General features: G+C 50.5%; 1 protein-coding gene across 1 annotated transcript in view; it reads right to left on the bottom strand.

Annotated features, from left to right (window-relative positions):
* MCM3AP (minichromosome maintenance complex component 3 associated protein) overlaps positions 1-13,035 on the bottom strand; it is a 642,417-nt gene that overhangs the window by 48,762 nt on the left and 580,620 nt on the right. Inside the window, exon 24 of the mRNA XM_078681440.1 lies at positions 9,536-9,926. Coding sequence (XP_078537566.1) covers positions 9,536-9,926 — 391 coding nt within the window. The remainder of the gene's footprint in view (positions 1-9,535; positions 9,927-13,035) is intronic.

The following is a 13,035-nucleotide window of genomic DNA, read 5'->3' as shown; positions in this document are numbered from 1 at the left end:
TAGGAGTGCATATACTATGTGTAATGTGGGAGTGGAAAGGTCAAAGTGAAAATAGTGAAGTTAAAAAATAGCTGGCTATGTGGTATCTCTGGCCCCACATCACGCATCCAAGACAGGAACCGCTCAGGCCACAATCATCGCTCATTCTCCACACCACGCAGGGTCCAATGTCATCACCACTGCAGAATCCCAGCCTGACCAACTGCATACGTATATATCAGAGATAAGGATTTGCTTCAAGATTAGGATGGATCAAGATGGGTTGGCTGTTTCTGGCAGGAGCGCAACCACTATCTTAGCCTGCTAGGCCACACCCTCTCAAGCAACAAATTATGCTGGAAATTTGATTCAGCCGTGATCCATTGTTTTACTATTACATTACTTTCATGTATTTTTGGTGGTACAATCATTAGAAAGCTTTAGTGCCAACTATTATACCGTTATAACACAGACCTATTTTTAATACATATAAAAGTAATTATTCTTGCACATGATTTTAGGCTGCAACACTTTAACGTGTTGCAATAAAAGTAACTTCATTGTGTACCTCGTGAAGAGCCTGTGGTTATTTACATTAAGAATGCCATTTTTTTTCAGAATGTGCTAGTGAAAGTGAACATCATTGGTATTTAGCCAGAGAATCGTAATGGAGAATAGGACCGACCATAAAACAATCCAAAACCATCACAAATTCATAATATCACAATGGGTTCCAAGTACTCTGACGGCATAGTTGGAGTTACAAACGCTTCTTTATTTTCCTATATTAGCACACTGATTATCTTATATGATATATTTTGTTTTGCCTGCTGTATATAATTGACTGACCATCATCAATACACAGCGTGGACCTAGTGTGAATGATCGAGGTTTCAAATAAATTGTTAATGCATCCTAATTGGAGTTTCAAAACGGACTGATGTTAACAATGATTTAAGCGCATGTGAACCTACCTTGTTGCTTTATTAATTATCTTTGGAAAGACAAATATATACAAAAACGCAGTCTAAAGATGTTGGCAGTGGCCATATGGCTTGCAACTGGGACCCTTTTTTGACAAAAACTTCAAAATAATATACAGATCAATCAATTTTCTGTACATTATTTCATCTTATTGCATTGCAATAGTGTGAATAAAGACCAAATAGAAACGCTTCATTTTCAGTTGAGCCTGATGAAGATTAGAAAACGAGGCTCCAAAGAAACCAATGGCAGTCTTCAACAGAGGGGCTAACAAATACATCATCATACACCTTAAATCCATCATGAGCAACATGACAGTATGGCAACCATGAAAGCCTCAATTGCAACTGCCTGTTCATAAAGGTAGACAGATGCTTACATTTAGGTACAACATTTTCTTTATAAGAAATGTACTTTAAAGCACAAGTTACTACTTGTGTAACGATATATCTGTAAGAGACATTAGTTAGTATTAGATTCCTTACCTTGGAATATCCCCAGGCGTCAGACTGGATCCGGAAATTTTTGCGTAGCAGTACCCTTGCGCGTCGGTAGGCGTCGTCTGCGGCTCCGCGTCCGTCGTCGGCGTCGTGGGCGCCGTGATGATGTCGTCGGAGTACTTAGACGCCGCCTCCGCGTGCTGACGTCAGTTCTTAGACACAGCTTTTCCGCGCCAGAAACGCAGAGCCATGTTAAAAACCAACACTGGTGCCATTGAAACTAGGGCCCTGAAGGGGACAACCCTAACCCTAGATATTGGTTCGCAGAACGGGGAGGACGGGTGGGTCGGTAAGGAATCTAATACTAACTATTGTCTCTTACAGATATATCGTTACACAAGTAGTAACTTGTGCATCTGAAAGAAACACGTTAGTATTAGATTCCTTACCTTAGAATAGATACCCCAGCAATACCAACCCCGGTGGTGGGTCTGCGAACCAATAATCACACCAGAAAGTCCTGGAGGACGGAACGGCCAAAAAAGCCATCCCTTCGGACTTGGCTGTCCAGGCAGTAGTGTCTCGCAAACGTGTGCAGCGATGCCCACGTAGCTGGCTGACAGATGTCTCGTAAGGGCACACCTCTGCCCAGGGCAGTGGTGGTCGCCGTCGCTCGGGTAGAATGAGCCCGCAGTCCAACCGGGGGCTCCTTCCTAGCCAAGGAGTAGCAAGCCTGGATACACAGGATGATCCACCGGGAGATGGTCCTCTTGTGCACCGCTTTCCCCTTCTAGGCGCCCACGTAACCAACAAAGAGTTGGTCATCCACCCGGAACTGGCGTGTGCGATCCAAATAGAACGAGAGCGCACGTTTTGGGTCCAGACGGTGAAGCCGCTCTTCCTCTTTAGAGGGATGCGGTGGCGGGAAGAAGGTTGGCAAGGTGATAGACTGCCCGATGTGAAAGGCCGTGACAACCTTGGGCAGGAAAGAAGGTTTGGTACGAAGCACCACTTTGTCCGGATGGACAGAAAGGAAAGGTGGAGTACAAGAAAGAGCCTGGAGCTCACTCACTCTCCTGGCAGAGGTGATGGCAACCAGGAAAGCAGTCTTCAACGTCAGAAGGCGAAGAGGACAGTTGTGAAGTGGCTCAAAGGGAGCGCACATCAGGAATGTTAAAACCAGGTTCAAGTCCCACTGAGGCATCACAAACGGAACAGGAGGAAACGTGTGAGTGATGCCCTTAAGAAATCTGTTAACAATAGGGGACTTGAACAAAGAAGGCTGATCAGGTAGCCTGAGAAAAGCTGAAAGGGCAGAAAGGTAGCCCTTGATAGTGCCCAGAGCAGAGCCCTGCTGGGCAAGAGAAAGAAGGAAGAGAAGAACCTCAGAAAGAGGGGCAGAAAGGGGATCCACAGCCTTTGCTGTGCACCATGCCACAAATCTGTTCCACCTGCAGGCGTATACCGACTTTGTGGAGGGACGCCTGGCTGCCAGAATGATGTTACAGACTTCAGGAGGCAAGTCAAATGGCCTCAACTGTCGCCGCTCAATCTCCAAGCATGGAGGTGGAGACTGGACAGGTTCGGGTGGAGGACCGTCCCCTGCTGCTGCGACAGAAGGTCCTCCTGAAGAGGCAGACGAACCGGGGGATCGACTGACATACTGAGTAGCTCTGGATACCAGTACCTTCGTGCCCAGTCCGGAGCCACAAGGATGACTTGGGCCCGGTCGCGCTTGATCTTCTTCAGCACTCTGGGCAGAAGTGGTATAGGCGGAAAGGCGTACAACAGACCGCAACTCCACTCGCGACGAAAAGCGTCTCCGAGCGACTGCTGCCTTGGAAATTCCAACGCGCAGAACCGATGACATTGCGCGTTCTCTTCGGTGGCGAATAGATCTAACCAAGGCTCTCCCCATTGCTGAAAGAGGCCTCGCGCCACGTCCGAGTTCAGACGCCATTCGTGATCCATCATGCACCGATGGCTGAGCTCGTCCGCCCTGGCGTTCAGAGAACCTGCCAGGTGTTGAGCCACCAGGGTCACGCCCTGGCGTTCCAGCCATTGCCAAAGGCGAAGAGCCTCTTGACAAAGGATCCACGACCCCACCCCGCCTTGTTTGTTGCAGTACCACATGGCGGTGGTGTTGTCCGTGAACAACTGCACTACACTCCCCCGGACAGAGGGGAGGAATGCCTTCAGCGCTAGACGAATCGCCCTGAGCTCCAACAGGTTGATGTGGAGCCGGGTCTCCGCCGGAGAACAGAGGCCTCTGATCTCCGCCTCTCCCATGTGGCCTCCCCATCCCTGGAGGGATGTGTCCGTCACAACTACGTGCTCCGGTTGGGGAAGGGAGAGGGATCTGCCGCTGACCCAATCGCGGTCCGTAAGCCACCACTGCAGCTGTCTCGCAGTGCCCTCCGAGATCAGGACGTGGTCGGATAGGTTGCCCTGATGCTGGGCCCACTGAAACTTCAGGTCCCACTGCAGAGCCCGCATCCGCCACCTGGCGTGATGCACCAGTAGGATGCAGGAGGCCATCAGCCCCAGAAGCCGCAGCGTCAACCTGACCGAAACCCAGGATAACGGCTGAAAGATGGGAATCAAAGCCTGAATATCCCGGACCCGCTGTTCGGGCGGATAAACCAGAAACCTCGCCGAGTCCAGAACCGCTCCGATGAAGAGGAGCTTCTGAGAGGGACACAGGTGTGACTTCGGCACATTGATGGAGAACCCCAGCTGGTGCAGGAGGTCTGCCGTCGTCTGGAGGTGGCTGACGACTGTCTGGGGCGAGCCCGCCTTCAACAACCAGTCGTCGAGGTAGGGGAAGACTGAAACCCCTAACCTGCGCAGATGAGCTGCGACCACCGCCATCACCTTCGTGAACACCCGTGGGGCGCTGGTAAGGCCGAAGGGGAGCACGGTAAACTGAAAGTGCTCGTGGCCCACCATGAACCGCAGGTAGCGCCGGTGGGCAGGCAGGACGGGGATATGAAAATAAGCGTCCTGCAAGTCCAACGCTACCATCCAGTCTCCGTCCAGGGCAGCCAGGACCTGAGCCAGTGTCAGCATCTTGAACTTCTCCTTCCGGAGGAAGCCGCTGACGTCCCGTAGGTCCAAGATAGGGCGTAGGCCCCCTTTGCCCTTCTTGGGTACCAGAAAGTAGTGGGAGTAGCAACCACACCCTACTTCTGGCCCAGGAACGCGCTCGATGGCCCCCTTGGCCAAGAGGGCCGTAACTTCCTCCCGCAGAAGTTGCAAGTGATCCCCCGATACACGGTGGTTCTGCGGTGGCATGGCTGGAGGAGTCGCCTCGAAGGGGAGGGAGTAGCCCCTTCGGACGATTTGCAGCACCCACCTGTCCGACGTGACAGTGCGCCAGTGAAGGTGGTGATGGCGAACCCTGCCTCCCACTGGCGTCACATGGGCCTGAAAGCACGGACTAGGAGGGTTTAGAGGCGGATGCTGCGGGGGAAGGTGTGGACTGACCTCGCCGCTGCCCCCGATCACCAGGACGGCGGTTCCCACGGCCGCCACCGCGTTGGGTATTGCCCTGCGGTGCGTGGCTGGCGGCACGTGTGGGCGCACCCCTTCCGTGGCCACGAAAGGAGTGATAGGCAGCCGATTGCTGGCGCTGGCCCGAGAGGCCTAAGGACTTGGCCGTAGCCCTGGAGTCCTTAAAACGCTCAAGCGCATGGTCTGCCTTGTCGCCAAAGAGGCGACGGCCATCGAACGGCATGTCCATAAGCGTGCTCTGGACATCTGCCGAGAAGTTGGCGGACCTCAGCCAGGCGTGGCGTCTGACCGCCACCGTCGTTGCCATCGCTCTACCCAGCGAGTCAGTGGTATCCAGCCCACACCGGATGGAATATTTGGCTGCATCCCGACCCTCCACAAGGGCTTGGCCGAGTTTGGCCCGTACCTCCAACGGACACTCTGGCAGCACTTCCGCGACCTTATCCCACACAGAGTGGGTGTAACGTCCCAAGAGGCAGGCGGTGTTAGAAGACCGCAGGCCGAGGCTAATAGAGGAGAAGATCTTCTTCCCATACTGGTCATACCTCTTGGATTCCCGGTCCGGGGGTGCGGACGGGAATGCGGTCTGGGAATTGGAGGCCTGGATGACCAGGCTCTCGGCGGTAGGGTGGGAGGACAGAAAACATGGGTCGCCCGGGGCCGGGCGGTGGCGTCTGGCCACGTTCCTATCTACGGGCGAACCCGTAGCGGGCTTGGACCAAGTGCCCAGCAGAACGTCGGTCAAGGCCTCATTAAAAGGCAGCAGAGGCTCGGCCGAGCTTGACTGCGGTTTAAGGACCTCAGTGAGGAGGTTAGTCCTCACGGCCGCGACGGGGAGCTCAAGGCCCAAGGCCTTGGCAGCCCTCATCAGCACCACACCATATGTTGCCCCCTCCTCCGAAGCCACGGTAGGAGGGGAGACAATCCCAGTGTCTGGAGAGGTGTCCAGGCCACTGGCCTCCCCAAGGTCTTCTGTCCAGTCCTCACGAGACTGACACTCTCTGGTCAGAGGGTCCTCAGACCCCTCCCAGTCCTCTCCTTCACCCATCTCCTGAAATTCAGGGTCCTCAACCAATGGGGCCTGTTCATAAAAGTGAAAATCACCCAACGGCGTCGGGAGCGGCGCCCAACGGGGCCGTCCCGACGGCCGAACAGGAACGGAAGGAGGACCAGGATCGGCGCCGCCCGAGGACGGCACCGGAGGCGACACCTGAGGGTCCGACGCCGGGGAGGTCGTCAGATCCACCGGCGACAAACCAGATCCCGAAGGAGGACCAGCGGCGTCCTGCGGAGCCGGGCCCGAATGCGCCGGCGGCGTCGGAACAACTGGACCCCTCGGCGGCGGGCCCGAAAGCGCCGGCGGCGTCGGGATAACAGGGACCTGCGGCGCCGGGCCCGAAGGCATCGGCGGCGTCGGGGCCGAAGCACCCGACGGCGTCGGGGCCGGAGCCGCTGACCCGCTAGGGCTCCCAGACGGGTCCGCTGGGCCCGGAGGCGCCGCGGAGCCCGTCGGAGGAGAGAGTTTCCTCATGGCCATGAGGAAGCACTCGACCTCCTCCGGCGACGCGTTGAGCCCAGGGACCGTAGGGTATGGGGCTGGACGCGGCACCCGCGACTCCGACGGAGCCGCGTGGGCGGTGTCACCCGAACCCCCGGCCGCATCGCCCGAGCGTCGGGGGGGAGTCCGAGGAGCGATGACGCCGCTTGGACTTCTTGTGCCTCTTACCAGACGACGACTTCGACCCGGAGGAGTGCGGCCTACTCTCGGAGCTGTGGTGGCTCCGGGCCCGCGACCTGTCCCTCGACCTCCCATGGGATCGGGACCTCTCACGGCGCGGGGCCGACTGCCGGAGTTCGAGGCGCCTACGGGACCGCTCCCACCTGGCTTGCGAAGAGAGGGCCCGGCAGTCGGAGCAGGCCTTGTCGTCGTGGTCGACGCCCAAACACGACAAACAGACGCGGTGAGGATCCGTGACCGACATCAGCCGGTCGCAATCGTCACAAGGTTTGAAGCCGGGCATCCCTATCGGCACCTTTTCGGAGTCGAGAGACTTCGAAACAGTAATCAAAAGGATCAAAAAAGTTTAGTCAAAATTGACTAGGGTTACTGCTTTTTCCAGATCTGCGCTTGCTGGCGTGGAAAAAAGAAGAACTGACGTCAGCACGCGGAGGCGGCGTCTAAGTACTCCGACGACGTCATCACGGCGCCCACGACGCCGACGACTGACGCGGAGCCGCAGACGACGCCTACCGACGCGCAAGGGTACTGCTACGCATAAATTTCCGGATCCAGTCTGACGCCTGGGGATATTCTAAGGTAAGGAATCTAATACTAACGTGTCTCTTTCAGATAAATAAAACATAGCACTCCACAAACACCTACACTAATAGGTCACAAAGAAGCTCCAGGTGTGGTCTGGACATCCAAAGAAAGCAACAGCATAGGCTCACACACCTTTTCACGCACTCGTCGGTCCATAATGAAACCCCACTATGAATGGCTCAGCAATTATTTTTCACATCTTTGAAACAAATATTTTTATTGAAGAAAACAAAAGAAGGATATCCAAATCCCAATGCATTAAGTCCATCCCGTGCACTGGCGAAGGCCAGTCAACTGAGTAGCCCTGCCGGAATAGGCACAAACTGAGATTTAAAATTTGCCTTAGCACAACCTGCTCATGCTAACCATGCCTTGAAGCTGTGCCAGGCAATGTCGTGGAAAGCTTTGTTTCCATTGGCACTTGAAGTGAGAAATGTATGATTAGTGTATTCAGTGGCAAGAGCTTACATTTCTGAATATGTGTGAAGGTAGTCTGCACGTGTTGTCATGACTTTAGATGTCTGCATCTGGGTAACTCCTTTTTTCAGTCTCATCATATGATTTATATTGGGTCCCTGTATACAAAAACGTATACATTTATGTCTTGCCTCTTTTTTACCAGCTTTTACTCATTTTGGGTTGATAGGGGGATCCTCCTGCCACCAGTTTCTGTGACTCACATATTTTCTACTGTCAATAAACATTTTCAGATTTCGAACTGTAGGAAACTAAAAAGAAGAATTTGTAACACTAACCACAAGATGAGCACTCTCAACCAAATGTGACATAAAAGAAGAAAAATAACTCAAAAGATCATAAGATTAGATAAAGAAAAACAATATTATTTATGTCTAGACCTAAACGTCATTAAAAGTACCTGGCTAGATACCAAAGATAATGTTCACTTTACTACAAACAGACATTCTCGATGCAAATAATCACAACTGCTTTACTTGTGTGAGCAAATAAATCGTTGTTGGATGAAAAAAGTAAAAACAGCGCATAAATCATAGTTAAGAATAAGACAAACTTCATATTTTTTTAAAAACATGATTGTAATGTAAATGTGCACATTCTGGGTCTTAAAGTCTGTAATGCATGCACCAAAGAAAAGAACATGACAGTTGTAGATTCCAAAAGAAAAGACCATAAGGCTACCAAGTTTTCCTCAAAAATGTATTTCCCATTGGGGCGCAGTTACGAGTACTAATTGCCCCAATTACCACAGGGACGCGCCTTATGACTTGCAGAATCTGATGGTTGCTGAGGTCTCCTTGCCTTAGTGAATCATGGCTTATCTCTGAACACTGTATTAAAATGCTCAATTAATCCCTACTAAAAGACAACTCCTTGTTCAGCTTAAGGCCTGTTTGTAGCATTTGCAGTGTTCCATTCTGCCTCTGTCCACCTCAATCTCAATTGAAGTAATGTGTACTTCTAGTCCTCTCCCTGGAGTAACCTAGACTTCAGGAGAGGGGACAGAGAGTTAGATTTCCTTCCTGTGTTCCTTGTACGAAATGAATATTTGCAATTTCTCTTTATGGAGAGACCACTTTTTAGAGAAGGAACATTAGTTATATGCCCCGTTCATATGTGCCAACCGCTTAACAGGGAGCAGTCGTTGTCACTGGTAGTACAGCTGCCTATTTCTTCCCTACTGGCCCCATGCCCAGCCCTCTCCCTGGCAGAAAGCAGCACGGTGTGCATGAACACAAAATACACTGAATAGAGCTCACGTCCTGAGAGTGATTTCCAAAGGCTGCCCACATGTGAGAAGGAAAGGGCTGGTGTACAGGTGGGTCAGACTAGGCATTCTCCAAAACCCCTGAATCTCTGCCTGGCAAGCAGCCCCTTTTACAGTAATCTGCCTTTCTGTCATTAGCAATGCAGACCAACCAGGGCACTGGCAGCCCAGTCCAATCCAATCCCACCCTGCGACAGGGATATCTCTGCATCCTGGGGGATATGGTGGGGAGAGAAGAGGAAGGGTGTGTGCAGGGTCACTGTAATATACCGCAAATAGGACACTTGCTATCATCCCAAGGCTACCACATGCCCTACAAGAGGTACACTGGGCACTGGGAGATGCAGACAGAAGAACAGTTGTACAGTTATGCAATCAACGGTATTCTTTGATCTGGACTGGACTAGAGTCATTTCAAGCCTACACTTCTATACACACAGCTTTAGAAAACACCGCATGAACACCAATCGCAACAACCCACAGCATCAGCATTAAACACCTTAAGTTTGACGGTGAATGACATTCTTTCCTATCCGATTATTTTGTACATACCACGTAATGGGGGAAGATCCATGTGTGGAATCTGGAAGGAGAGCACTGCTTTCTTCAGCCAGGTCAGATGCTCTGGTGCATTCCACTGAAGATGAGGGAGTGCTGCATTCCCTCCAGGTTCTGAGAACTCAGTGACAGGCCAGGACAATTCGGATAGGTAATCTGAAGACACCACATCTGCCAGAAATGACAGTACACTATTGTAGAGCTCCACAATGGCGCTGGGTTCTTGGGAGGGCAGGCCGGCCCTATGCCGCTGTGCCTGATCATGGCAGAAAGGAACACTGAACTCGCGACAAACTCCATCCTCGATGAACTGAAGGAGGGTCTGACAGCACAGCTCCGATGCACTACGAGTGTGCGACACCAGCCACTTCACAGCCTGAGAAACCTGCAACACCAAACCAGATGTGGGTGAATATTGTTAATACACTGAGGGGAGAAAGCAAAGGAAAGGTAGAACATGACGAAGAGAGATGTTTAAGGGAATCTAGAATGGTATACATGACAGGTAAATGTAGGGGAAGGTATGTATGAGAACAACTGAAAGGAATATATCCTGGCATGATGTGAAGCAGAGGGACAAGTACAAAAAAAGGGATATAATGAAAGGGGTAGGAGCAGCCTGGTACATTGTGATAATGACAGGGTGAGGTAAAAAGAAGCACCTCATGACACAATAGGGCAGACTCACATCATCCACCTTTAGCAGATCAGAAATTATCCAGCATGTGCTCCTCCAGGTTTGGACTAGATTTATAACTCTCTCAAGATTCACAAACAACCCCAGAAGTCACCCTAGAAATCTAGGTAAAACAAAGATCTCTGGAAGAGCTCATACTGATCAGTGCTTTGTTATCTGGAACATGGTTACTTGTGGTAGACTTGCATTTGGCATCATACCAGTTTACACTTCATGGAAAATATTTTTCAGTATATAGACACCCCGTCCGCTGAACACTATCAATTATTCAACCCTTTTTGGGATAAGTGTAGATATGTAAATACAGTGGTACTATACATTAAAAATGTTTTTGAACATCCACAAAAATTTTACTTGGTGGATATTTAGAACAATTTCAGTATCCATCTACCTCTACCCTATTAACAGCCTTATTTCGACCCCTACTTCTTATGTTATGACAGTGATGAATATTCATACTGGCAGATTTCCCCCCATAAGAAGTATACTGTACAATTCTAAAATTCCCAATTCTATTATTCAGATCAAGACCACCTGCAATGCTCACAGGGCGACTTTCATCACTGGCCTATCATTCCTGACAGTTCAGTTTGATCAATATATACCAATCTATCATCTGTGCTGCTAAGATGAATTCTTAATTATGCAACCCAATTCAGAAATTTTGTATAGCAAGCAAATTCTTTTCTGTTAAACCTCCATTCTCTGGAAGTCCTCGCCCAAGGAGATATGGGAAAGAGAATACACTTAATGCAACACAGACATTGAAGAAAGAAAAATTATTTTTCACTTCAATTTTAAACCCTCAACTTACATATATGCCTTTGTAGATAAAAAAAACCAAGTTATTTACCTTTGCTACTGCCATATTTGATAGAGACTCTAGCCACAGGTTCATTACGTTAGAAGAATCCCCAAACGTCATCCAAGATCCGGAAGATTTATTTTCGTGGTACCCCTTCACGCCGGTAGGTGGTGTTGTTCGGTTCCTCGTAGGCGGTGTCAGAAGGGATATGCGCGGTACCTATACAGGCTGCACCTCGGCAAGCTGATGTCAGTTACTTTCACCACTTTCCATGCCAGGAGCATGGGCGCCACAATGATAACTGACCACTGCTGTGAGAAAACTAAGGCCCTTACACTGTAATCTTCTTGAAGAGTGGAGAGATCGGTAAGTAATTTGTGGCTAGGTAGTCTCTCTACAAAATAAGACGTTACCGAAGGTAAGTAACCTGTTCATCTGATAAGAGACTTCTAGCCACAGATTCCCCACCTTAAAATAGATACCCAAGCAATGCCTCCCCAGAGGTGGGTCTGTGAAACCAATTTTACACTAAAACGTCCTGTAGGACCGAATGAGCTATGTGCCCGTCACAACAGACCTGACTGTCCCGACAGTAACGTTTGGTAAACAATTGCAAGGATGCCCATGTTGCTGCATGACCGGTATCCAGGACAGGGCAGGGACTCCGCGGGTTAACGCAGTAGTTGCAGCCTTAGCTGTGGTTGAATGAGCATGCAAATCCTCAGGGGGTTGCTTCTAAGCCAATGTGCAACAGATCTTGATGCAGAGCACTATCCATCTTAAGATGGTCCATTACTGCACAGCATACCCCTTCTCAGCTCCTACGTACCATGAAGAGTTGAATCTTTTGTACATTCCAGGTAGGATGACAAAGGTCTCTGGGACAGATAGTGGAGTCTTTCTTCTCCTTTGAAAGGATAAGCAGAGCAAAGAAGTTAGGCAGGAATATGTTTTGATCTATATGGAAGGCAGTCACAAACTTCGGAAGGAAGGAGGAATGTGTCTGGAGTACTAGTTTGTCCAGGTAGAATGTGGAGTAGGGAGGGTGCGCCAAGCACACCTGCAAATAGTGGAACTTCCTTGTTAATGTTATGAGCGCTAGAAAGACAGTCTTGATAAGCAAGAGCCTAAGAGGGCAACTGTGCAAAGACTCAAAGGGTGCACACATCAAGAAGGTGAGAACAAGATTCAGATCCCACTGGGGTATGATGGATGGCCTGGTGGGACGACGTGCTGCAAGCCTTTAAGAAATCTAGCCACAACAGATGACTTAAATAAAGAAGGCTGGTCCAGCAACCGCAAAAGAGCCAAAATGACTGAAAGATCACTGCTAACTTTTCACAGAGCAGAGCCCTGCTGGGCCAAAGAGAAAGTTGACCGGGCCGTAGCTCTGTTGTCCTTGAAGCGCTCAGTCCGCCTTGTCTCCGAAGAGAAAGGAGACATTAAACGCATGTCCATAAGCCAGATCTGGACATCCCCTGAAAAGCCAGTTATTCTCAACCAGGCATGGCGCCGAAGTGCCACGGACGATGAAACCATTCTGCCTAGTGCGCTGGTTGTGTCCAGCCCACAGTGAAATTAGCTGCATCCCTCCCGTCAGCAACAGCTTGGGAGAGCATGGCTCCGGACTCCTCCAAGACCATAGGTAGCAACTGTGCAACCAAGTCCCATAGAAAATGAAAGAATCGACCCAAAAGGCACGCAGTGTTCACCCACTGCAGTGCCAGGCTTGTGGAAGAAAACATCATCTTTCCCAAGGTATTCAGTCTTTTGGATTCCCTATCCGGTGGGGTGGTAGGGAATTAACCAGGATTTACTCTGGTGGTGGAGGCTTGGACCACCGAGCTCTCCAGGATGGGGTGCTGGGTAAGGAAACTGGGGTCCCCAGGATCAGGGTGAAGGGCGCGGGGAATTTTCCTATGTAGAGAGAGCCTGCGCAGGGCACAGCTTGAGCTGTCCAGGCCCTGATTAGGAATTCAGTATGGGCTTTAT

The sequence above is a fragment of the Lissotriton helveticus genome, chromosome 3_1 (genome assembly GCF_964261635.1).
Source record: "Lissotriton helveticus chromosome 3_1, aLisHel1.1, whole genome shotgun sequence".
Lineage (NCBI taxonomy): Eukaryota > Metazoa > Chordata > Amphibia > Caudata > Salamandridae > Lissotriton > Lissotriton helveticus.
The sequence above is the reverse complement of the archived record's forward strand: the minus strand, read 5'-3'. Positions and strand labels throughout refer to the sequence as shown.